This window comes from Conger conger, chromosome 18 (assembly GCF_963514075.1).
Source record: "Conger conger chromosome 18, fConCon1.1, whole genome shotgun sequence".
Classification (NCBI taxonomy): Eukaryota; Metazoa; Chordata; class Actinopteri; order Anguilliformes; family Congridae; genus Conger; species Conger conger.
The window spans coordinates 7,245,001-7,267,500 of NC_083777.1; the positions used below are offsets into that span (position 1 = coordinate 7,245,001).

A 22,500-nucleotide genomic window follows, 5' to 3' on the forward strand; every position below is an offset into this window, starting at 1 on the left:
TGAAAGAAAACCTGTTATTATGAAATAAAAATAAAATGAAATTAATTCAGTGAAATCATAGAAAACATCCACGGTGTTATTACACAGCTTGAATCTGTTACATATTTCACAGATTCACAGACGGATTCACAGTCTTTGGAACCAAGGTTTGATGTCATTCATATTCAGCAATCCTTAGTGGATGGGAATTTTTATCAGGCATATTTCTGGTGAGGTATTGACAATTCACATACACATTTACATATTCTCAGAGGCAGGATTTTCTGAATGGCACCGTTTACGGCAAAGTCACGCCTTCCACCTGAAAGACGACATTAATACACCTGGCTGACTCATGGAAGGGTATCTTTGTGGAACTCTTGTGTTTTAGCAGGCTTGGGCAGCTCCCCCTATCACGAAAAGCCAGGAGAGAGCAGTTGTTTGGCCGAAGACGGACCTGCCGTAGAAGACCCATCGGCTCTCCCGGCGAGCGAGGGCCACGAACAGAAGGGGCACTCCAGCAGGGACACAGTGGACGAAGGCCTGCCTCCCTCCAAAGACAGCGATGAGGAGACCAGCCAGGAGGTGGAGAAACCGACGCAGGACCCCAACAACAACTCCCTGGAGGCCGGCCTGGAGCACGGGGCCGCCGCCACGCCCCTGCCTGACGAGGAGGCGTACTGCTCGGACGAGATCGCGGTGGTCCTGGTGGACACGTCCGGCCCGTCGGCCCGGCTGGACGAGCGCGACACGGTGAAGATCATCATCACCATGAGCTGCGACCCGCAGACGGCCGCCGAGCTGGAGGAGTCGGTGAAGCTGAGCATCCTGGGCTCGGCCCAGATGGGCCTGGAGAGGCAGGCCGGGGCCCCCGGCGAGTGCCTCATCAAAATCCCCGTCATTACCTTCGACTCTCCCGAGGACGATGGGGCGGCAGGCGAGGAGGAGCCCGAAACCGACCGTCCCGCCGAAGCCCGTCTCCCAGGCGAACGTCTCGCCAAAGAGCCGGCGAGCTCCGACTCGGCCGCCCAGGACTGCCGGGACTTCGAGCCCAACGACCCGGAGTTGGAGCACCTGAGCCCGCAGCTGACCAACGACAACAGCTCGTCGGGGATCGACGTCCGCTCTCACCCGGACGACACCGACCTGCCGGAGCTCAGCATGGACCCCGAGGGCTTCCTGCAGATCCCCTCGGCGCCCGGAAGGTACGGCCCAGGGGCCAGGACCCACGTGAGGGGCATGAGCATGGACAGCGGCACAGATGCGGTCCTCAGTGCCGACCGGGCCCGGGACAAGCTGCGCACCCTCACCTCCTCCAAGTCCGACCTGGAGGCGAAGGAGGGCCAGATTCCCAACGAGTCCAACTTCCTGGAGTTTGTTTCCCTGCTGGAGTCCATCAGCAGCACCAGGGCCGGGAACCCCGAGGAGCCTGCGGAGGATGGAGAGAGGGCTTCCCCTGAAGGTGAATCACGTCATGGGATCTGTGGTCGTTTTGCCTCTCATGAATACAGGTCATGTAATTTTACCAGTCCTTCTGCCTTGAGTGACCTGATGTGTGCAGTCTTCAGTGTCATCCAGTTCTCAGAGGCCCTCTCCATGACAGTGGCCTCAGTTCCTCTGTATATTTATTCTGAACACGTGCAGTATTTCTGGCTCAGTGTGTGACGTGAATCCGAGAATATCCCATAAAGCATATGTCTGTTGTGCCTGAGATATTTCTGGTGTGTCCTCATCTTCCAGAGGACAGCACTGCAGGTAGGCAGGAGGAGGGGGAGGAGGAGGAGGCAGAGAAAGAGAGGCGACAGGAGTGCATGAAAGCTCCTTCTAGCCTGGCTGTGACAGGCGCTCCCAGTGCAGCAGCAGACAAACCCATCCCCATCGTGTCTCCAGACAGGTAACCCTTTACAGTGAGCTCATCTGCACGAAGGTTGTACTGACTGACGGTTTACCGCTGTGTCCCACGGCCGTGAAAGATGAAATGGTACTGGCGCTACCTCCAAATCACCCCCCCCCCCCCTTATTTCCTGCTCAGTCCTCAGACGGACAAGGACAGGGACCCGGATTATGACTCCCTGCCTTCCCAGACTTCCCAGTCGGAGAGCTCCATGCTCCAGGTCATATGCAGGCCAGAGGCCACTTCCAAAGAGGAGGCGTACACCTTCCACACAGTCCACCGTGAGTGGGACCTCCTGCATGTACCTGTATACACCTTCCACATGGTCCACAGTTAGTGGGACCTCCTGCATGTACCTGTATACACCTCCCACACGGTCCACAGTGAGTGGGACCTCCTGCATGTACCTGTATACACCTTCCACACAGTCCACAGTGAGTGGGACCTCCTGCATGTACCTGTATACACCTTCCACACAGTCCACAGTGAGTGGGACCTCCTGCATGTACCTGTATACACCTTCCACACGGTCCACAGTGAGTGGGACCTCCTGCATGTACCTGTATACACCTTCCACACGGCCCACAGTGAGTGGGACCTCCTGCATGTACCTGTATACACCTTCCACACGGCCCACAGTGAGTGGGACCTCCTGCATGTACCTGTATACACCTTCCACACGGCCCACAGTGAATGGGAACTCCTGCATGTACCTGTGTTGGCTTTCCTTACAGTCCACAGTGTGAGGGAACTATCACACTGAGCTACATCAGAAAACTGACCTCCCACAAAAGCTGATGAATTGTCACTTCAATGTAAAATGTGCCTTCAGATATACATTTGAATTAGTGGACAGCCTTAAATACTGTGCTCTATAAAATGGTAACACGAACATTGTAATGATTCCGCCCCTCACATCCTACAAGTATTTAATATAAAGGAAAGGGCCAAGCGTTAAATGGCACAATGATGAGAAATTGATCCTGCCTGGGGAGCGGACCTCCTGCTATTCAGAGCCTGGTGGGGGGTCTCCTGATACCAACCTCAGACACTTCATTTACCCTGAATCACAAAGTATGAGCAATAGTCAACTGAACTGAAATACTTGCTAATGTAATTTATTAGATAACGAAAGTATGAAGTGAGTGGTTTATCTTATCAGTGATACACTGTTCATAATTAAGTGTCTTGTAGTCATCATTTCCTGGTTATTTTTAATTTGGAATTACAGCGTTTCCGAACCCTTTTACAGCACTAGCTTTCAGAAATTTGCAATAGCGTTTATTCTTTTCTCCTTTGCAGGAGACAGACCCCGCAAGCTGTATGCTGAGCGAGCTTTGAATTTACCCCTTGGAGCAGAACTGATTACAGGCAATATGTGGTCAGGAAACATTTTTATTACACATTACAGTCATACAGCAAATTATGTAGGATCAAAGGACATATTTTCAGTTATGAATGGAAGAAATATCGGCCATGTCCTTAATAAGAACAACAACAACAACAACAACATTAAATAATAATAAAAAAGGATACAGTTCTGTGAATATATTTAGCTCTGCTCATTTTTACCATTTTTATATTCATCACCATGGTAACCCCTGTCCTTCGTGTGGCCAGTGACCTTCTGTCCACATCGTCCAACTCTGAGTGCCAGGACGGGCCGGCGGGGGGGCACTCCGACTGCCCGTTCCAGCGCCGAATCATTCCAACACACCGGCTCCGCCCACGGAGAACGCATCCCGAGGTCTTCCAGGTACGGCCTGTCTCCTGGCCCGTAGCTTGTCACTCTATCCAGACTGGGGATATTAGTACTGGCCATACCTGAATAATTAACAACATAAGACTGATGTGGACGGCAGCCCTGCAGCGCTGGGGTGAGGGTTAGATCACACCGTTGGCTCACCTGGGGAGTTTTAGTCAGGTAAGATGACTGCATCTCATCATGCACTAGTGTGAGAAGAACAGGACATTCAGCCCGCCTATGCTCACAGTTGACCTGAAAACTAGAGTATCCAGCACTGTGTCCAGCTTAGACTGGGATACCTGGAGTGCCCGTGATTATACCTGGCAAACTGCTCCACCTATACTAGGGCAGGTGGAGGCTACTTGGCTCAGACACGTCTCACCTCCGCAGACAGCAGGTGAGGTGGCATAATCTGAAGGCACAAGACTGCTGGAGGTTCCTTACCTCAGATACTTACCTGGTATCACACCTGGGTCTAACAGGGTTAGACGTGTGGCTTCCCCTTACCTGACAGGCCATAGGTGAAATTTACATTAACTTCAATACCTTATTATCTTCTCCTTATCTTTAGGAGGAGGACTCCATAGAGGAATCCTCTGAAACATCTACGCAAGAAAAGCCTTCCAGAAAGTTCTACTACAAATTGAAGCTTTTTCCTGGGAAGTGGGTGAACATCCTATATGATCGGCTTACCCTGCTGGCATTATTAGACAGGTAGGAATCAACACTGCTGCGGGTAACATCTCCCCAGCTTTGATTCCCCTGCTGCAGTATACAGTACCTCTCTATATGAGAGAGAGAGAATGGGAGCTAGTGGATTAACTCTGATATTTGAATTCAGAAATCAGCTAGTTCTGGAGAACATGGTGGCTGTGATTCTGGCATTCCTGGTTGCCTTCCTTGGGTTCATGCTGTTGAATAACGGATGCTTCAAGGACATCTGGGTGTTCCAGTTCTGTCTGGTCATTGCAAGTTGCCACTACTCATTGTTAAAGGTAAATATTACTCTGTCCTGTTTTGTTATGTACCGTACTATGTGTTTGAAAGCAGCATCATTGTACTTGCCAACTTGACTGTTTAATGTACTCTGCTCTCAATTATTTAACTGCTATCTAATGATCTGCATTTAAACAATTGTGATCATTCAGGATCATGCAAGATTACATTTCATTACATTAATGGCATTTGGCAGACACTCTTATCCAGAGCGACGTACTGTTGATTAGACGAAGCAGGAGATGATCCTCCCCTGGAGGAAAATGACGTTGAAAATGTCAGAGGAAATACTGATGTACAGTGAGGCATGCCCTGACAGATTTCTCTTCCTTTGCCCTTTTACTAACTCAGAAACATGTCTTTGCGGTAAGAATAAGGATATGGTGAAATATGAACGTGATACATTGGTAAAATATGTCCCACCAACTTGAAATGACATATCAGCCAATGAGATAAATACTGACAGGGCACTCCAATATTGTAGCTGTTACAGTTTTGCGTGACGATCGTCTGATTTGTGAATGTTTTTGTGTTGCAGAGCGTTCAGCCGGATGCTGCCTCACCAACCCACGTGAGTGTGTCTGTTATGCCTGTAGCATATTAGCATGTAGCATGTTAGGTCCTGTAGCGGGTTTAACCATCTGTCGAAAAGACGGTGGCTGACCCATCCGGTCACACGTCTGCATTCTGGCTGGTTTCTCAGGGTCACAACCAGATGGTGGCGTACAGCCGGGCGGCCTATTTCTGCATGTTCTGCTGCCTCATCTGGGTGCTGGAGCTGATCCTGAAGAGACAGGACCTCCCCGTGTCGACTGTGTACGGAATAACTATCGTGCTGTCTGACGCCCTTCAGTTCACAAGGGACATTTTAGTGGGCAAGTATATTTTGATTATTTACAGTTGCAGTTAAACTGTGTGTATGTTTGTGCATGTTTAAATGCATTATTGTTATACATTCATCGAGCGCTTTATAGTAGTACACCTACTTATTCATGCGATTATCTACTCAGCCAATTGTGTGGCAGCAGTGCAATGCATACAATCATGTAGGTACAAGTCAGGAGCTTCAGTTAACGTTCACATCAACCATCAGAATGGGGAAGAAATGTGATCTAAAATGGTGCAAAAAACAAAAGAAATCCAGTGAGCAGCAGTTCTGCAGAAAGAAACGTGCAGAGGTTGACAGTAGGTGACAGTAATGCAAATAACCACACATTACAACAGTGGTATGCAGAAGAGTATTTCAGAACACACAACGCATCATGACTTTAAGTGGATAGGCTGCAGCAGTAGAAGTCTAATAAATACCGAATAAAGTGCTCGGTGTGTGTATGTGCTGTTTTATACTTGTATTTATGTGTGCAATAAAAATGCACGTTTTACTTCTCTGCAGGCTTTACATATTGTTTTCCGATTACATTTCTCGTGGGCCTCCTCCCCCAAATCAACACGTTTGTGATCTACCTGCTGGAGCAGGTCGACGTGCATTTCTTCGGAGGGACAGGTAGGTCCCCCTTGGCCCAGCTCCACCGAATCCCTGGCGTTAGAGGGAAATGCAGCGCATTTCACTGTGGCTTTCTGTTCCTCCGGGCAGCTGCCACGGGACTGAGCTCGGCTGTCTACAGCATCACGAGGAGCCTGCTTGCGCTGTCTGTCCTGTATGGCTTCTGCTTTGGAGCTCTCAAGGTAGGGCTGATCTAAAGGCCGCTTCACATCAGTCGGAAAAAAGAACGAGGTGCTTTCTGAACCTTCTGAGAAGAATCTTTGTTTAGTGTGACCTATGGAGTCTTAGACTGTCTCAAATGGGATTTTAACTGAGGGATGTAACATATCTTTCTTTGATGCCTGTGTAATTTATCGTAACTCTTTGGCCTGTGGGTTTCAGTTGACTGACGCTGGTCGGTGGTGTGTGTTTTAGGAGCCCTGGGACGAGCAGCACATCCCGGCCCTGTTCTCCGGGTTCTGCGGGCTCCTGGTGGTCCTATCCTACCACCTGAGCCGCCAGAGCAGTGACCCTACTGTACTGATGTGAGTGACCTGCCTTCCTGCACCCCAAAACACGGTCTCTGGGGTCCCGATGCAAGGGCCTCCGGGTCACCCCCCATGCGTTTCTGTGTGTTTGTCATCACCCAGGTCTCTGATAAAGTCCAAACTGATGCCCATTCTGGGAGAAGGTTTCAAGGATGAGACCGACGTGGAAGAGGCCGGAGATCCCCTCCCGGAGAAACTCAGGAATTCAGTGGTAATGAGGCCACCATACACTCCCGTATGCTTATTTTATGAATCAAAGTGAACGCTCCCTCTCGTACGACATGGTGCATTAACAGAACTCACCCCAACGGCACGTAAGGCCTGAGCATAAGGACACAAATGCTGTTAACGAGAGCTCAGAGCAATAGGCTCATCTTCTTATCTCCCTCTGTGGCTTCCTCATTTTTTGCTCCTTAAGTCATTTACGATGGCTTTTATGAGTACGTGCTCCTGCACTGAAGATGACTCATGTTCACTTTGAGTTATTTATTGACGGTAATGTTTTTGGTGTCCGTCTCTTGGCAGAAGGAGATTCTGCACTCGGACCTGGTGGTGTGCACCTTAGCCTCAGTGCTAACCTTCGCCGTGACTGCTAGCACCGTGTTCCTGTCCCTAAAGGTGACCCTGTTGCTCATTCTGTCATTGATCAATCATGTTAATAATGATGTTATTCGTGCAGAACCCAGACAGTACAGCTATGTAGACTCACTGTGTTATGCAGGATACAGACTTTAATAGTGAGCGGTGGCCATGCTAGCTTGTGGAATGATGGGTCTTAGAATCTGCATTTACACTAATTCACCTGTGTTTTATTTTGCCATAATATGCCAAATCACAATAATAACATAATAAATTTACGTATCTCGTTCACAATTTTATCATGACAGTCATATTGCATAGATTACATGAGAGATGCACTGATAAAAAAAAAAAAGATAGTGCACTTTTAAGAGGGTAACAATAGCATATACTGGGTACTGGTAGATTTGAAAATTAAAGATTCAAGTAACATCATATTTTAGAGCCATCACAATATATCCAGTTTGTGTATTAGCACACTTTATTTAACAGTGTACACATGAAGTTTCAGTATTGTGTAAGGTGTGAGTTCCTCAGATTCCTGTGCTAATCTGTGTTTATCCTCTCTGTGTCACACAGCCCTTTGTCACCATAGTGCTGTATGCCCTGGCTGGTACCGTAGGCTTCACCACACACTACCTGATACCACAGTTACGCAAGCACCACCCCTGGCTCTGGATCTCACAACCTGTGCTAAAGAGCAAGGAGTACTCCCAATTTGAGCCCAGAGGTGAGTCTTTAAAACCTTAAAACAGAGATACTCCCAGTTTGTGCCCAGAGGTGAGTCTCTAAGAGCTTAAAACAGAGATACTCAAGGTCTGTAGTTGTACAGCTGGTTTTCTCTACTGCCTCACAGACTGTAGTCCAATAATTTCACTGATTGTCCAGAGAACAGCAGCACAACGATTTGAGTGTCCCTTATTTAAACCCTAACCTCTAAACCAGAACCCCTAACCCCTAAACCGGAACCCCTAATCTCTGTTGAGCTGTGGAGCTGTAAGACTGTCTTCTCATTGTTGTCTGTCAGATGATGCCCAATTGATGTGGTTTGAGCGTCTCTACGTCTGCCTGCTGTGTTTTGAGAAGTATGTGGTGTACCCGGCCATCGTCCTCAGTGCTCTTACCAATGACGGTTTCTCCCTGAGTCACCGGAAGAAACTGGGCATCCAGTGAGTACTGCTTATATTCTCTCAAACTTCTGTGTAGGAGCTGCTGGAACCTCTCGCACCGTCTGGTTAAAAGTAGTTTAAATGGTGTAGTGGTTCCACTTTCAGGACAGCATCAGCATTGCAGTATGGTTGAATCATAGCTGTTTACTGTACCTCCCTGTTATTCAAAGCAGGTTTATTTGCATTTAGGCTGAGTAGACGCAGTGTCTGGGACATTCATGTCAACATCTGCCACCCTACTACACTGGGGAAAAGCAGGGCATTGCTGCACTGATATGAGTGAACAATACCGTCTTGGCCAATCAGAATGGAATATGGAACCAAAGAGTGGTATAATGTACCAATGAGCTGTGTAAATGACCTGCTAATACACACTGCCCTCCGTTAGAATGTGGTATTTAACTGCATGTGGCTTAGCAGCAGAGATAGGATATTGCTGTGTGTAGCATAGCAGCAGGGCACAGCACTGTGTTCCTCCTCTGTGCCCTGTGTCCCTGCCCTGTGCCCTGTACTGCTGCCCTGTGCCCTGTGTTCCTGCCCTGTACTGCTGCCCTGTGCCCTGTGTTCCTGCCCTGTGCCCGGCCTGTCTGAGTTTCTCAGGTGTCTGTGTCTCGCTCCAGCTGTGATGTCTTGTTGATGACAGTTGCTGGGATGAAGCTTCTCCGCAGCTCCTTCTGCAATCCCAGCTTCCAGTTTGTCACGCTCATCTTCACCGTCGTTTTCTTCGAGTTTGACTGCAGCAAGGCCTCCGAGACCTTCCTGCTGGACTTCTTCCTCATGTCCATCATCTTCCATAAGGTCAGTCCGATAACCCATCCCTCCCCCCCCGCCTGTCTCACGGCAAAGCGGGAAAAAAAAACCGTCCCCTGATTCACTGGACAGTTGCCATTCTAGATTCAATTTTCATATTATATTACATTACATTGTTATTTGGCTGACACTTTTATCCAAAGTGACTTGATAAGACTAAGTAGTTGACAATCCCCCCTTGAAATTGCTATGCTCAACTGCTATGAGGACCTTATCGTGGCTATACCAGCGATCAAACCATCAACCTTGTGGGTCCCAGTCATGTACCGTAACCACTTCGCAGGAATAACAAGACTAACAGAAATGGTATTGTTAATGCTTAAATGTAGTTATGGTGTGAAATTTCTAACATTTGTGCTGCCAGATGAAAATAAGCTTAGCCACAGTGTGTAATAGATTATCTATGAGTCACTCTCCTTTCGTGATGTAAATAGAAATTTAGCAGCTTGCTGAACTGTTGCTGATGCTGCCGTCTCTCTTTTTCCCAGCTGTGGGATCTTCTGTACAAACTGAACTTTATCATGGTGTACATCGCCCCGTGGCAGATATCCTGGGGCAGTGCGTTTCACGCCTTCGCTCAGCCCTTCGCTGTACCTCGTATCCTTTGCAACAGTCAGACAGTAGTTCCAGAGGGAAAGAATCTCAACTCTGTCCGTGTGATTGGAGGCCGGGTTTGGGGTCTTCTGACTGTCTGTAATTGGTGGCGGGGGGGGTTGGGGTTTTTCTGTCTGTGATTGGTGGAGGGGTTTGGAGTTTTCTGTCTGTCTGTGATTGGTGGAGTGGTTCTGTGTGTTCTCTATCTGTCCGTGATTGGTGGAGGGGTTCTGTGTGTTCTCTATCTGTCCGTGATTGGTAGATGCGTTTCCTTCACGTGCAGTGCAGACTCTGCCATGTTGCTCCTGCAGACCTTTGTGACCACCCTGTTCTACACCCCTCTCAGCCCCTTCCTGGGCAGTGCCATCTTCATCACCTCCTACCCTCGGCCCGTCAAGTTCTGGGAGAGGAACTACAAGTGAGTGGCGCCCTCTGGCTGCCCGGGGGAGTCATGCCCCCTCAGCCATAAAATCCTGCAGCTGAAGAGAAGTGGAGGCTGTATGCCTGAGCAGTGAATTTCCCAGGTCTTCCACATAGAGTTCTGTTGTACAGTGTTGCTTTCTGTTGTAGTTCAGGCTTTTACTTTGAATAAACCAGCTCTGAATTGAGTGGCCCTGGTGAGCACCCCTGTGAACATGGTACATTCTGGATGATGTAGTTTAGGTTTCTTCTTTCCAAGGCCGGAGAGTGGACTCGGCTGAGTGGCTGAGCTGAGAAAAGGCACTTCAGCAATGAATAATGCACAGAGATCCACATCACTTCAAAAACAGAGATTTCGCTAAAAATAAACCAGCATGCAGAAACCTACACTAGTATGATATCAGCTGACATGCGTTTAACTGCCATTTTACCCACTGCCATTGTAATACACTGATGTTTGCGATTCACTTTATTTGTATGTCAAAATGATGATGTTTGTTTGTGCTTGCCCAGCACCAAGCGCATTGACAACTCCAACAGCAGACTGGTGTCTCAGATCGACAAGGATACAGGTAACAGTTCATTTTAAACATAGTTTAGGATTTCCTCTTGTTCTTGATTCTCCTCCCATGCCAGACATATAATCTTTTGTACTGAGTCATGCAATTATATTTCCACATATTTTTAGCCTGTGTTGCTTAGTTCCAAAGCAGCACTTGATGCACTTCTTGCTATTGATGCCAAAAATCTGCTGCCAAAGATAATTAATCCAGATTCATTACGCACTCAGCCATTTCTATCTCATCCTGCATAATTCTAAAAGTACAGAAAATGACTCGTTCTTCCACTGCATAAGGGTGACATTAAAAATAGCAAATAATTATCAACCCATCTCTGAATGATCGTGTTTCGGCAAAGATTCACAGGAATCTCTGGAAAATGATCCACTTAAGATATTTTTGTCTATATTCTCTTTGCTGAGCTCTTTAGAACTGGGCATAGCACTCTTAATGCCATCTCTCTTGTTGTAAATAATATTGCGACTGCATTGAATAACCGAACGCATTGTGCTACATTTTTTGTTAATCTCTCCAAAGCCTTTGACACATTGAATCTTTCTTTGCTCTTTGCTGCAAAAGTAATGTAAATGTGAAAATGAATCGCATTATGTGAATGGTTATGAACACTGCAGTGTGTGAGTACATGTTGATGCGATTCGTGATGACGGAGTGTGTGAGTACATGTTGATGTGATTCGTGATGACGGAGTGTGTGAGTACATGTTGATGTGATTCGTGATGACGGAGTGTGTGAGTACATGTTGCTGTGATTCGTGATGACGGAGTGTGTGAGTACATGTTGATGTGATTCGTGATGACGGAGTGTGTGAGTACATGTTGCTGTGATTCGTGATGACGGAGTGTGTGAGTACATGTTGATGTGATTCGTGATGACGGAGTGTGTGAGTACATGTTGATGTGATTCGTGATGACGGATGGATAAGCGTGTGTCGTGCGTTTGCATGCCCCCAGGATGTGACGATAACAACCTGAACTCCATCTTCTACGAGTACCTGACGCGCTCTCTGCAGCACTCCCTGTGCGGGGACCTCCTGCTGGGGCGCTGGGGCAACTACAGCTCCGGTGACTGCTTCATCCTGGCCTCCGACTACCTCAACGCCTTCGTGCACCTCATCGAGATCGGCAACGGCCTGGTCACCTTCCAGCTCCGGGGCCTGGAGTTCAGAGGTACCGGGGGCTGGGCGGGCGGTGGTCGGGGTGGTCACTGGGATTTGGAGATACAGAAGGAATCGTGAGAATGAGTCGTAGCTCGAAAGCAGTGCTGGCACACTTGAGACCCAGGCAATAAAGAGGAAGAGACTGGTAAACAACCAGAGGAAAGTGTCATTCCTCTGCCTGCTCCAGCTCTCCAGAGTTTATCCAGTGTAATCAGTGCTGAAGTCACCTAAGGATCCCTTTCTATTAAAGTCGTTACTCACCTTCCTGACGCTATTTCAGTCAGGGGTGTCAGTTCAGCTGGGGGCGTGTACCCAGTGTTAGCTTCTCTCATTACTTCCCTTTTCCAAAAATATATTTCACAAATACACAGAATTTCTCTCCTCAAATACGCCACATATGTCCATGAATGGTTCTCAGCAATTTTGGAATGATTAAACTGACTAGCGGCATTCAACGCAAGCTAAACTGAAACATGCACTGCCCTGTTTACACGCACCATAACTCACCTTCCCAAGCAAGTTAGACTGAAGCAGCTACTACCCTGTTTGTATACATCTTCTTAGCTCTCTGGTTTGAACCATCACCTCCACCAGTAGCCCCACTTTCACAGAGAGTGTTATCTGTTGTCGAGCTCTCTTCGGTGCCGTGGCAGGCTAGTGATTGTGCCCCTGGGTGTTTCTCTGTGTGGAGGCACGTACTGCCAGCAGAGGGAGGTGGAGGCCATCACGGAGGGGGTGGAGGAGGACGATTCCTGCTGCTGCTGTGAGCCGGGCCACCTGCCCCACGTCCTGTCCTGCAACGCCGCCTTCAACCTGCGCTGGCTGGCCTGGGAGGTCACCACCACCAAGTACCTGCTGGAGGGCTACAGCATCAGCGAGAACAACGCCGCCACCATGCTGCAGGTGTACGACCTGCGCAAGCTCCTCGTCACCTTCTACCTGAAGGTATTCCTCCGTCTTATCGGCCGATACGCGCCACTTATAGGACGATGTACGCCCTTATCGTGCGGCCACGCCTCTACCTGTCTACCTGAGAGCATAAGACCTGTCTACCTGAGAACATAAGACCTGTCTACCTGAGAACATAAGACCTGTTTACCTGAGAGCATAAGACCTGTTTACCTGAGAACATAAGACCTGTTTACCTGAGAGCATAAGACCTGTTTATCTGAGAACATAAGTATTGAGTATAAAAAATTGGGGTTTGGAATGGAAAAATGGAATTTTTATACCTACTCTTGTTTGTATCAAAAAGGAAGTACATCATCTTTCAATTCTATGGTAGTTTTACGTATTAGGACATACTTAACCATCATTCCTATGCTAAAAGTAGATTACATCCTAACCTCGTGTGACAGATAACACATAATAGTTGCCTGCATTGTTTATCCCTGTGGCTTCGTCTTCAGAGCGTCATGTACTACCTGATCCACTCGCCCAAACTGGCAGAGTGGCTCAAAGAGCCCTCCATCCTGGAGGCTCTGCAGTCCTACAACAAGTGGCACTACATCGAGCGCGACCCGGCCGTGTTCAGCGTGAAGATCGACGAGGACTACGTGCACTGCCTGCAGGGCGTGACCCGGGCCAGCTTCTGCAGTGTGTACCTGGAGTGGATCCAGTTCTGTGCCAGCAAGCAGGACGAGGTGGGCAGCCACCGTCTGGGCTATGGGCTACGGGCTATGGGCTACGGCTATGGGCTACAGGCTACGGGCTATGACTATGGGCTACAGGCTACGGCTATGGGCTACAGGCTACAGGCTACAGGCTACGGGCTATGGCTATGGGCTACAGGCTACGGCTATGGGCTACAGGCTACGGGCTACGGCTATGGGCTACAGGCTACGGGCTACGGCCTACGGGCTACGAGCTACGGCTATGGGCTACAGGCTACAGTTATGGGCTACAGCTATGGGCTACAGGCTACGGGCTACGGGCTGCAGGCCGTCGCACCTTCAGCCGTACTCACCTGTAGTAGAGTACTGCCACGATGCTACAGACTCAGCACGTGTTTAACATAACATAGCATAAGGCAACAGCGAAAAACAGGCCATTCAGCCCGGCAATGCTCGCCTTTTCCTACCCCTAAGTGTACCTACTGCCTAAATTGCCTAAATCTAACACCTTATCAAGCCTGGTTTAATGTCCGAACAGTATATTTAATGTTCACTAAATATACAGTATTCTGTATACTGAAATTCATTTAATCATGATGGACCTCACTTTCTGGGGTAACAGAAAAATGTTTGCCCAGTGATTCCTTATCGAAAAAAATGAAATAGAATGCAAAATATTGAGAAATGATGCTAAGACATTATGGTAAAGGTCCTAAAGTGACTGTATGTTTTCCCCAGCCCTTGGATGGTGATGAGGACTCTCCGTTGGTGACTCTCTGCTTCGCTCTCTCGGTTCTGGGCAGAAGATCCCTGGGGACAGCCTCTCACAACATGTCCAACAGGTCAGCACACTGAACCGAGGCTGTGGACTGAAAGCGCTCACTATTATCAGAGTTGTTCGAGGTGGAATGTGTATGGCTTGAAATGGGGCACAATTGTCAGTCTTGAGCTTGAAGTGTCTAATTTAGTCATAATGTTCTAATTGATCTTTTTCTATGAAATAAGACTCTGCAGTGGTCTTAAATCACATGACAATACGAATGCAAGCTTGCAGTGTGTATACTTTTTTTTTTTAGCTTTTTTGCTAGATCACAGCTGGTATAGTAAGTCATGTTTATATGAGATGCAGTTTCCAAACCTTACCACAAGGCGGAGACAATGGACAAAGGACTGGAGACAGCTCCTCCTTGTGTCCTTAGCTGTACGCCTTGTTTTTCCAGTTGGAAGCCATGGGGCTCTCCCAACGTTTCTGCAGTGTGTTTCAGTGCCACGGTATGAGCTGCCTCTGCGCGTCACACAAACCTAGTCTGAGCACAGCCTCTCCCCAGCAGCCTGGAGTCCTTCCTGTACGGCTTCAACGCCCTGTTCAAGGGGGACTTCCGCATCGCCACCAAGGACGAGTGGGTGTTCGCCGACGTGGACCTGCTTCAGAAGGTGCTCGCCCCGGGGGTGAGGATGAGCCTGAAACTACACCAGGTACTTCAAACTGGTTTACCTTTACGTTTACACTTCACTCACTTTATTTATCCTTCGCTTTACCACCAGGTCTCAATGAGATAAACGTTTCTTTGTCGAGAGATGCCCTCCCTATAAACGCTGAAGCCACACAGCAATACATAACAATACAAGGAAGTGTGAAAGGAGGAATGGTTTAGAAAGTCATACAAACGCAGCATCTTAACATTTAACGCTTTTTTGTCGTACACAGCGACACGTTGCTGGAAGGTGTCTAGTTTGGTGATTCTGTAAAATCCCTTTTTCCACAAGGTTACGCTTTCATTCACACGCAGTTCAATAGGTAGCAGTCAAAGCATAGGCAAAGCACTTGATATTAAGAGCTTGTGATTGTGTAGCAAGCACTTAGGAGACGCTCTAATACTGAGTGATTTACGAAGCTGACATACATAATCCATTTATACAGCTGGAAATGGACTGAGTTAATTCATCTTAAGTGTCTTGCTCATGGATAGAGTGGTACTGTAGGGAAACATACGACCTTGGAATAAATAACCCCGGTCCCTAACAGCCGTGATAAACTGCCATCTCTAACAAATCCCTCAAACGCCTGTCAGGACCACTTCACCTGTCTGGAGGAGACGGAGGAGCCTGCAGTTCTGTACGAGGCCATCAGCAACTACCAGACCAGCCTGGTGATCTGCCACGAGGGCGACCCCGCCTGGCGGAGAGCGGTACTTTCCAGCCAGGACACGCTGCTCACCCTGCGCCACATGGTGGACGACGGCTCGGACGAATACAAGATCATCATGCTCTACAAACGGCACCTCAGCTTCAAGGTCATCAAGGTGAGCGGGGCGGGGCGTGTGTGTGTGGGTCTGTGTGTGTGTGTAAGTGTGTGTGCGTGTGTGTGCCTGTGTGTGAGAGTGTGTGTGTGTGTGTGGGTGTGGATGTGTGTGAGAGTGTGTGTGTGTGTGTGGGTGTGGATGTGTGTGTGTCTGTGTGTGTGTGTGTAAGTGTGTGTGTGTGTGTGTGTGTCTGTGGGGAGTAGTACTGGGGGAGTAGTACTGGGAAGGGGAAGGGTTTTTGTGGAGAAAATTGACATGGTCTGTTCAGATCAATGCAGTCTGTTTTGGCTCAGCAATTACATTCTCAGGCCACTCTGTAATGCAAAGACAAAGACAAAATGGCATCACTCCAGGCCACTGAAGCCACAGGAACATTATATTCAAAGAAGGCAGGAATCCTGGAACCTGCAGTTATGATCAGTGGTTTGTGACAGGTTATTAGCGATGAGATCATGGAGGGCTCACAGAGAGGGTGAGGCCTGCTGTCTTCCACAGATCAATAAGCAGTGTGTGTGGGGCCTGCTGTCCTCCACAGATCAATAAGCAGTGTGTGTGGGGCCTGCTGTCCTCCACAGATCAATAAGGGATGTGTGTGGGGGCTGCTGTCTTTCACAGATCAATAAGGGATGTGTGTGGGGGCTGCTGTCTTTCACAGATCAATAAGGGATGTGTGTGGGGCCTGCTGTTATCGACAGATCAATAAGCTGTGTGTGTGGGGGCTGCTGTCTTCCACAGATCAATTAGCAGTGTGTGTGGGGCCTGCTGTCATCCACAGATCAATAAGGGGTGTGTGTGGGGCCTGCTGTCTTCCACAGATCAATAAGGAGTGTGTGCGGGGCCTGTGGGCGGGGCAGCAGCAGGAGCTGGTCTTCTTGCGGAACCGTAACCCGGAGCGCGGAAGCATCCAGAACTCCAAGCAGGCCCTGCGCAACATGATCAACTCGTCCTGCGACCAGCCGCTGGGGTACCCCATGTATGTGTCCCCGCTCACCACGTCCTACATGGGCACCCACAAGCAGCTGGGCAGCATCCTAGGGGGCCCCATCAGCCTGGAGAACATGGGCACCTGGGTGCTGTCCAAGTGGAGGCGGTGAGTGATCGGGAGGGGGGCTCAAATATTCACTGGCTCTGTTTTGAACCATCTGAGAGTCTGAGTGTTACACAACATTCATGGCACAGATCAGCTCATAACTGGCAGCCTATGGCAGATATTCTAGGCCATTACAGTTGATATTTCAAGCCTTACTTTTCCATCAGTATAAAGCAATATTGTGTACATACACCATGATATTTTAATCTACTCTATTTCACTCCAGTAACATTATATGAATTTTTGGAATTATCGAATGTTATCAATTTTATTTGAGTACTTGAGTACTCCTGTGTGTTTGTGTATGTGTGAGTGTGTACACATGTGTATTGTGTATGTGTGTGTGTGTGTGTGTACGCATGTGTATTGTGTATGTGTGTGTGTGAGTGTGTGCATGTGTGTCTGCATGTGTGTGTGTGTTTGTGTATGTGTGTATGTGTGTGTGTGTACACGTGTATTGTGTATGTGTGTGTGTGTGTGTACACATGTGTATTGTGTATGTGTGTATGTGTGTGTGTGCGTGTGTGTCTGTGTGTGTGCATGCGTACACTCTGGTCTCTGCAGCTTCCCTCTATCCCCTCTCTGTTGTAGGGTGCGGAAGGACAACCTGACCAGCTGTAACAGTGGGGTGAACATGGAGGATGTGGACTGTACCGGAGCCTCTTCCTCTCTGAGTCAGAACCAGAACTCCATCACCTCCCAGAGCCTGAGTCTGTGCCCGGCCCGGCCCCGAGCCTCACAGGGCAGCAGGCAGCACGCAGCAGGTACCAGAGAGAGAGCCACAGAATCACACACAGACAGTGCAGGAGCAGTCATTGGTTGGGGATTGATGTCAGTGATTGATGTGTGTAAATGTGTCCTCAGGGCGCAGAGAGTACAGGGGCAGTCAGTGATTGGTGATTGATGTGAGTGATTGGTGATTGATGTGAGTGATTGATGTATGTAAGAGGGCGCAGAGAGTACAGGAGCAGTCACTGATTGGTGATTGATGTCAGTGGTTGGTGATTGATGTCAGTGATTGGTGATTGATGTCAGTGGTTGGTGATTGATGTGAGTGATTGATGTGTGTAAATGTCTCCTCAGGGCGCAGAGAGTACAGGAGCCGGTCCGTTCAGCCTCAGCAGCAGCGGCTTCCTGTCACCAGCCAGTCTGGACCAATCCTGGACAGCCAGCATGGCTCCAACTCCGCCCACGGCCTGGTGCAGCGCCTGTCCAACAGCCAGCTGTCCTTCAACACCTCCATCGCCTCCATCTTCTCGCAGGTCCCGCGCCTCTCCACCGGGGGGCCCGTGAGCTCCCAGGCCCAGCCGGCCAGCCAGCACCGCTCCAGCCAGATCTCCTCCTCCAGCTCCACCCTCAGCCTGCTCTTCGGCAAGAGGAGCTTCTCCAGCGGCCTGGTGATCTCCGGCCTGTCGGCGGCCGAGGGGGGCAACACCACGGACACCCAGTCTTCCAGCAGCGTCAACATCGCCATCGGCCCTTCCTGCAGGTCTGGGAGCAGAGGCACGCAGGTAGGAGCACACCTGCACCCTGGTCCTTCTTCACTAAACCTAAAAGAGTGTTTACCTTTGCTGTGTCTGACCTCAGCTTGTTCGTAGTGGACCTTGGAGTTCATGTGACAGAGTATCTGTCCTCAGCTTATTCGTAGTGGACCTTGGAGGTCGTGTGACAGAGTAGCTGATATTTTCTTGTTTGTAGTGGACATCGGAAGTCTTGTGACATGGTATCTGATCTCTCCTTGTTTGTAGTGGACCTCGGAGGTCATGTGACATGGTATCTGATCTCTCCTTGTTTGTAGTGGACATCAGAGGTCATGTGACATGGTATCTGATCTCTCCTTGTTTGTAGTAGACCTTGGAGGTCATGTGACATGGTATCTGATCTCTTCCTGTTTGTAGTGGACATCGGAGGTCATGTGACATGGTATCTGATCTCTCCTTGTTTGTAGTGGACTTCGGAGGCCTATGAAAGCCTGGATGCCACCATCTCCAATGTGGGGACCATACCCAAAGACAGTGTCCCCTTTGGCGATAAAGACTATGTCCAGGGAACAGACAATAGCCAAGAGGATTCCACCACCTCAGCCTTCCATGAACTGCCCGAACAAAAGACTATATGAGCGCACTGACTCCCTCTCTACCGGTCAGCATGCTTGCCCTGATGCACTGAATCTGGACACTGATGTTGCCCTCTATTCAAGAGACAAATAAACACCTTTTTATCAAAAGATCTGAGACTTTTGTTGTGCCGTGACACAATTTCGGTTGAAATCATTTTGTCTGTTTGTCAGAGAGCTAGGCAGCTCATCCCAAAAGGAGGACTCTGGGCATAAAATGAGACTATAACAGCGAGTCACATGGGACCTTAGTGCTTCTGAGACATCACAAGCTGCTGATAGGTGCTAAATCGGGAGAAGCTGTGGAATCAGGTAATCTCCAGAATGTTCCAGACGCTCAGTGACCAGTATGTGAGGACTTTGTCATTTTCAGCACCTCAAGAATCACTCAATTGATTGTCGGTGCACGGAATAGACTGTTGGTAAAGTCTTACACTCACCTTTTCACAGTGTGTAGCAACTATGTGAAGTTGTGCCTGGTTTATGTCCTTGAAACGTGACCCTTGTATTTCCATTTAAAGATGAATTCCAGGTCTGCATTTTGCTGTCCAGGCTGTCTGATTCAACTGTTTCCAGTGAGAATGTCTTGAGTTTGACTTCCCTTTAGCACTTCCTCCTCTTCAAGGACATTAAACAACACGGAGCAGCCGTGGGATGCTTCGTGTTACTGATTGTACAGAGGCATTGTCATTTGTTCTTTCCCTAAGCAGAAAGGTGTATTATGATGTGACTTACCATGAGAAGAGGAAGAAAAAAAAAATCTCAATTAGCCATTATCACCTCTAATTAATTATACAAACAGTATCTCAAACGTACTGATCCAGCCAACCACACATTTAAGAGTGAGAATAAAGCAAAGTCTTAAAGAACTGTCTTTGTTTTCTTGTGTTCACGCACACACACACGCAGGCACACTCACACATGCAGGCACGCACACACACACACATGCAGGCACGCACACACATGCAGGCACACACACATATCTTATACAGATGATTCAGGAACAGTAGCGGCTGTGCCTTGTCTTGCCACAAAAAGGAAGTGAATGCTTGTTACTGTTCTGCATCTCAATCTTCAGATGTTCCGTTTCGGATAGCAACTTGAAGAGGTGAGCTTGCAAGGTGTCAAAGAAAGAGATCACTTCGATAGTTTGGCTGGGCTAATAAAGCGGTCATTATACCCACTCAGCCCTGAGGGTGAATTTCAGACGCCATTCACTTCCTGCCTCTGGGATGCCGGTGGAATATTTTAACAGGCAGGATGTTACTGTTTCTCTTTCAACTGCTCACGATGATGACCCTCACTCCTACTGTACATACTGTATTTTCTTCAACACACAAGCCTGACCCTGCTTCCACACATAAGTCACGGTTTGTTTTCTTACTTTTAGATCAGGTTGTTTATATTAATTATTTGACACCCAATACCCTTCATCTGTCACTGTCCCTTTCTATCACGAAAAGTGGGCGGATATTCCTAAGAAAAAAAAAAGATGCTTTATTAAATCCAAAGCTGAAAAAGCATTTTAAATAGTTGAGTTTTCGAAACAAATTTCACAAAAAACATTTATATTATAAGACTATAGTGAAACAAGATAAAAATGATATGTTGGATATGAAATCCTTTTTCTTCTGGCTGAAGAAAATTTTTTTGTTTCTCCTGAATATTTTTTTTATTGAGTTCAATAGGAAAATGTGTCACTGTATATCACCTTATAATACATTTTGCATGAAGATCTGAAGCCATTTAGTGTGACAAATATGCAAAAAAAAAATCAGCAAGAGGCAAATACTTTTTCATGGCACTGTATGGGGAACATGCACACTCCATACAAATCCTCAACACACGCCATAGAGCAATAACAGTTAAATATACCACACATAGTCAACAAATACTTTTCTTGGACGCTACCACATACAAGGGACCCTTATTTCCACAAATATACACATTAGACACAATATGCTCACAGAAGACCCTTTTCAATGCATTAAAACCAAGGCAATATTCTAGATCTTTCTTTAGAAAGGTCCAAAAGACCCAATTAAGTATAAGACAAGAAGACACATCCTTCTGCTCACCACCTGCTCAACATTTAGCCAAACTGCCAACAGACAAATTAAACAGAACCTGACCAGCACCCTACAGAACACAAATTTACTCAAAGACTACAAGATCTGTACACACACAAGGCTTTTACAAACCGGTATTTTACAAACAAGCAACAACAGTCAGCAACACTATAAACACAACATACACAATTAACCAAACACCTCCAGAGGAGAGACGCTGGGTAGAAAAACACTGGATCTTAAAACACTTTATTCCCATGAAACGCACATAAAACTGCACTTTTACAGCATATCTATAGTGCAGTAGAGTTCAGGACTCATATCTATAACATGTTCCCCTTTGTTTTTGAGAGTGAAAAAGGAGACCGTGGATCAGCATGGCTAAACTGTGTTTCACTCTTTTTAGGCGCAGTTGCCCAAATTACCCTCAAGGTGTCGCTGTAGATACTGTAATCTCAGATATTATTCCGTGAAATCCATCAAGGATTCATTTGAAAAAGTCATAATCAGTGCTTATATTTCCATGGCACGATGACCAAAATAAGGCATGAAATAACGATTGAATAACTGTGCTTGGTTTTTTAATTTTTTCTATTTGTTTGATTTTATTTATACCTGTGGTTTTCAGAAAAAAGTCGATTACTGAATAAAAAAGAAACATGTGTATTGAAATAAAAGTGCATAGTTTCACAGTATGTTTGAACATAAAATATAGATCATTCTCCAGGTTGTTTATTATTTGCAGCCTTTTTTCTCCATTTTTATTAAGGGTGCCAGTATTTCTGGAGCCCAATGTATGAAATCATGATGACCAACAGTTTGTACTTCAGTTTTACAAAAAAAAATTCAAGATGAAAAATCTGTTTTTCAAAAGCTCTTTTAACATCATGATTTGAAGTAGAATGCATGAATGTTTCAATTAGATTTTTGTAATAATGAGCAAAAACATCAATTTGACTGAAGTAAAAAGTTATATTAAAGTGAAAATTTTATAAATCTTTTAATACTAGGAAAACACAAACCTAATATAAAAATAGTTTAAGAATTCTTTATATGGATCGATGTGAGAAGCACAGCGTTAATAAAGGACTAAAGTGTGCCCCCTTGTGGCGGGGAAGCAGTATTTTTCAGCGGAAGTTCCGCGGATCTGCGGCATCGGAGCAGTTGCCCGGGTTCACCTGAGGTAATATTGAGCGTGCAGTTATGTCTCTGCTCGGTCTGGAGGATACACCGCCTGCTTTCACAAGTTCCAATTCATGCCTGGTTTGGTAAATTATATGGAATACTTAACTAGCCTAATTTAAACAATATCCACCCTGTTTTAGCGCCTTTTCTCCAGGTATACGGATGCAT

At 47.3% G+C, this 22,500-nt stretch overlaps 1 protein-coding gene across 1 annotated transcript in view; it reads left to right on the forward strand.

Moving 5' to 3' along the window:
* Window positions 1-19,947, forward strand: part of pcnx2 (pecanex 2) — a 25,261-nt gene extending 5,314 nt beyond the window's left edge. The window contains exons 5-34 of the mRNA XM_061227983.1: window positions 371-1,441; window positions 1,720-1,873; window positions 2,012-2,154; window positions 3,176-3,254; window positions 3,494-3,629; window positions 4,192-4,334; window positions 4,462-4,615; window positions 5,155-5,187; window positions 5,320-5,491; window positions 6,010-6,120; window positions 6,211-6,302; window positions 6,535-6,644; window positions 6,750-6,858; window positions 7,173-7,265; window positions 7,806-7,956; window positions 8,254-8,395; window positions 9,016-9,193; window positions 9,694-9,802; window positions 10,088-10,217; window positions 10,733-10,791; window positions 11,751-11,966; window positions 12,648-12,901; window positions 13,366-13,599; window positions 14,308-14,411; window positions 14,901-15,045; window positions 15,642-15,872; window positions 16,688-16,962; window positions 17,554-17,726; window positions 18,046-18,473; window positions 18,911-19,947. Coding sequence (XP_061083967.1) covers window positions 371-1,441; window positions 1,720-1,873; window positions 2,012-2,154; window positions 3,176-3,254; window positions 3,494-3,629; window positions 4,192-4,334; window positions 4,462-4,615; window positions 5,155-5,187; window positions 5,320-5,491; window positions 6,010-6,120; window positions 6,211-6,302; window positions 6,535-6,644; window positions 6,750-6,858; window positions 7,173-7,265; window positions 7,806-7,956; window positions 8,254-8,395; window positions 9,016-9,193; window positions 9,694-9,802; window positions 10,088-10,217; window positions 10,733-10,791; window positions 11,751-11,966; window positions 12,648-12,901; window positions 13,366-13,599; window positions 14,308-14,411; window positions 14,901-15,045; window positions 15,642-15,872; window positions 16,688-16,962; window positions 17,554-17,726; window positions 18,046-18,473; window positions 18,911-19,081 — 5,600 coding nt within the window. The 3' untranslated portion in view covers window positions 19,082-19,947. The remainder of the gene's footprint in view (window positions 1-370; window positions 1,442-1,719; window positions 1,874-2,011; window positions 2,155-3,175; window positions 3,255-3,493; window positions 3,630-4,191; window positions 4,335-4,461; window positions 4,616-5,154; window positions 5,188-5,319; window positions 5,492-6,009; window positions 6,121-6,210; window positions 6,303-6,534; window positions 6,645-6,749; window positions 6,859-7,172; window positions 7,266-7,805; window positions 7,957-8,253; window positions 8,396-9,015; window positions 9,194-9,693; window positions 9,803-10,087; window positions 10,218-10,732; window positions 10,792-11,750; window positions 11,967-12,647; window positions 12,902-13,365; window positions 13,600-14,307; window positions 14,412-14,900; window positions 15,046-15,641; window positions 15,873-16,687; window positions 16,963-17,553; window positions 17,727-18,045; window positions 18,474-18,910) is intronic.
* Window positions 19,948-22,500: the final 2,553 nt, after the last annotated feature.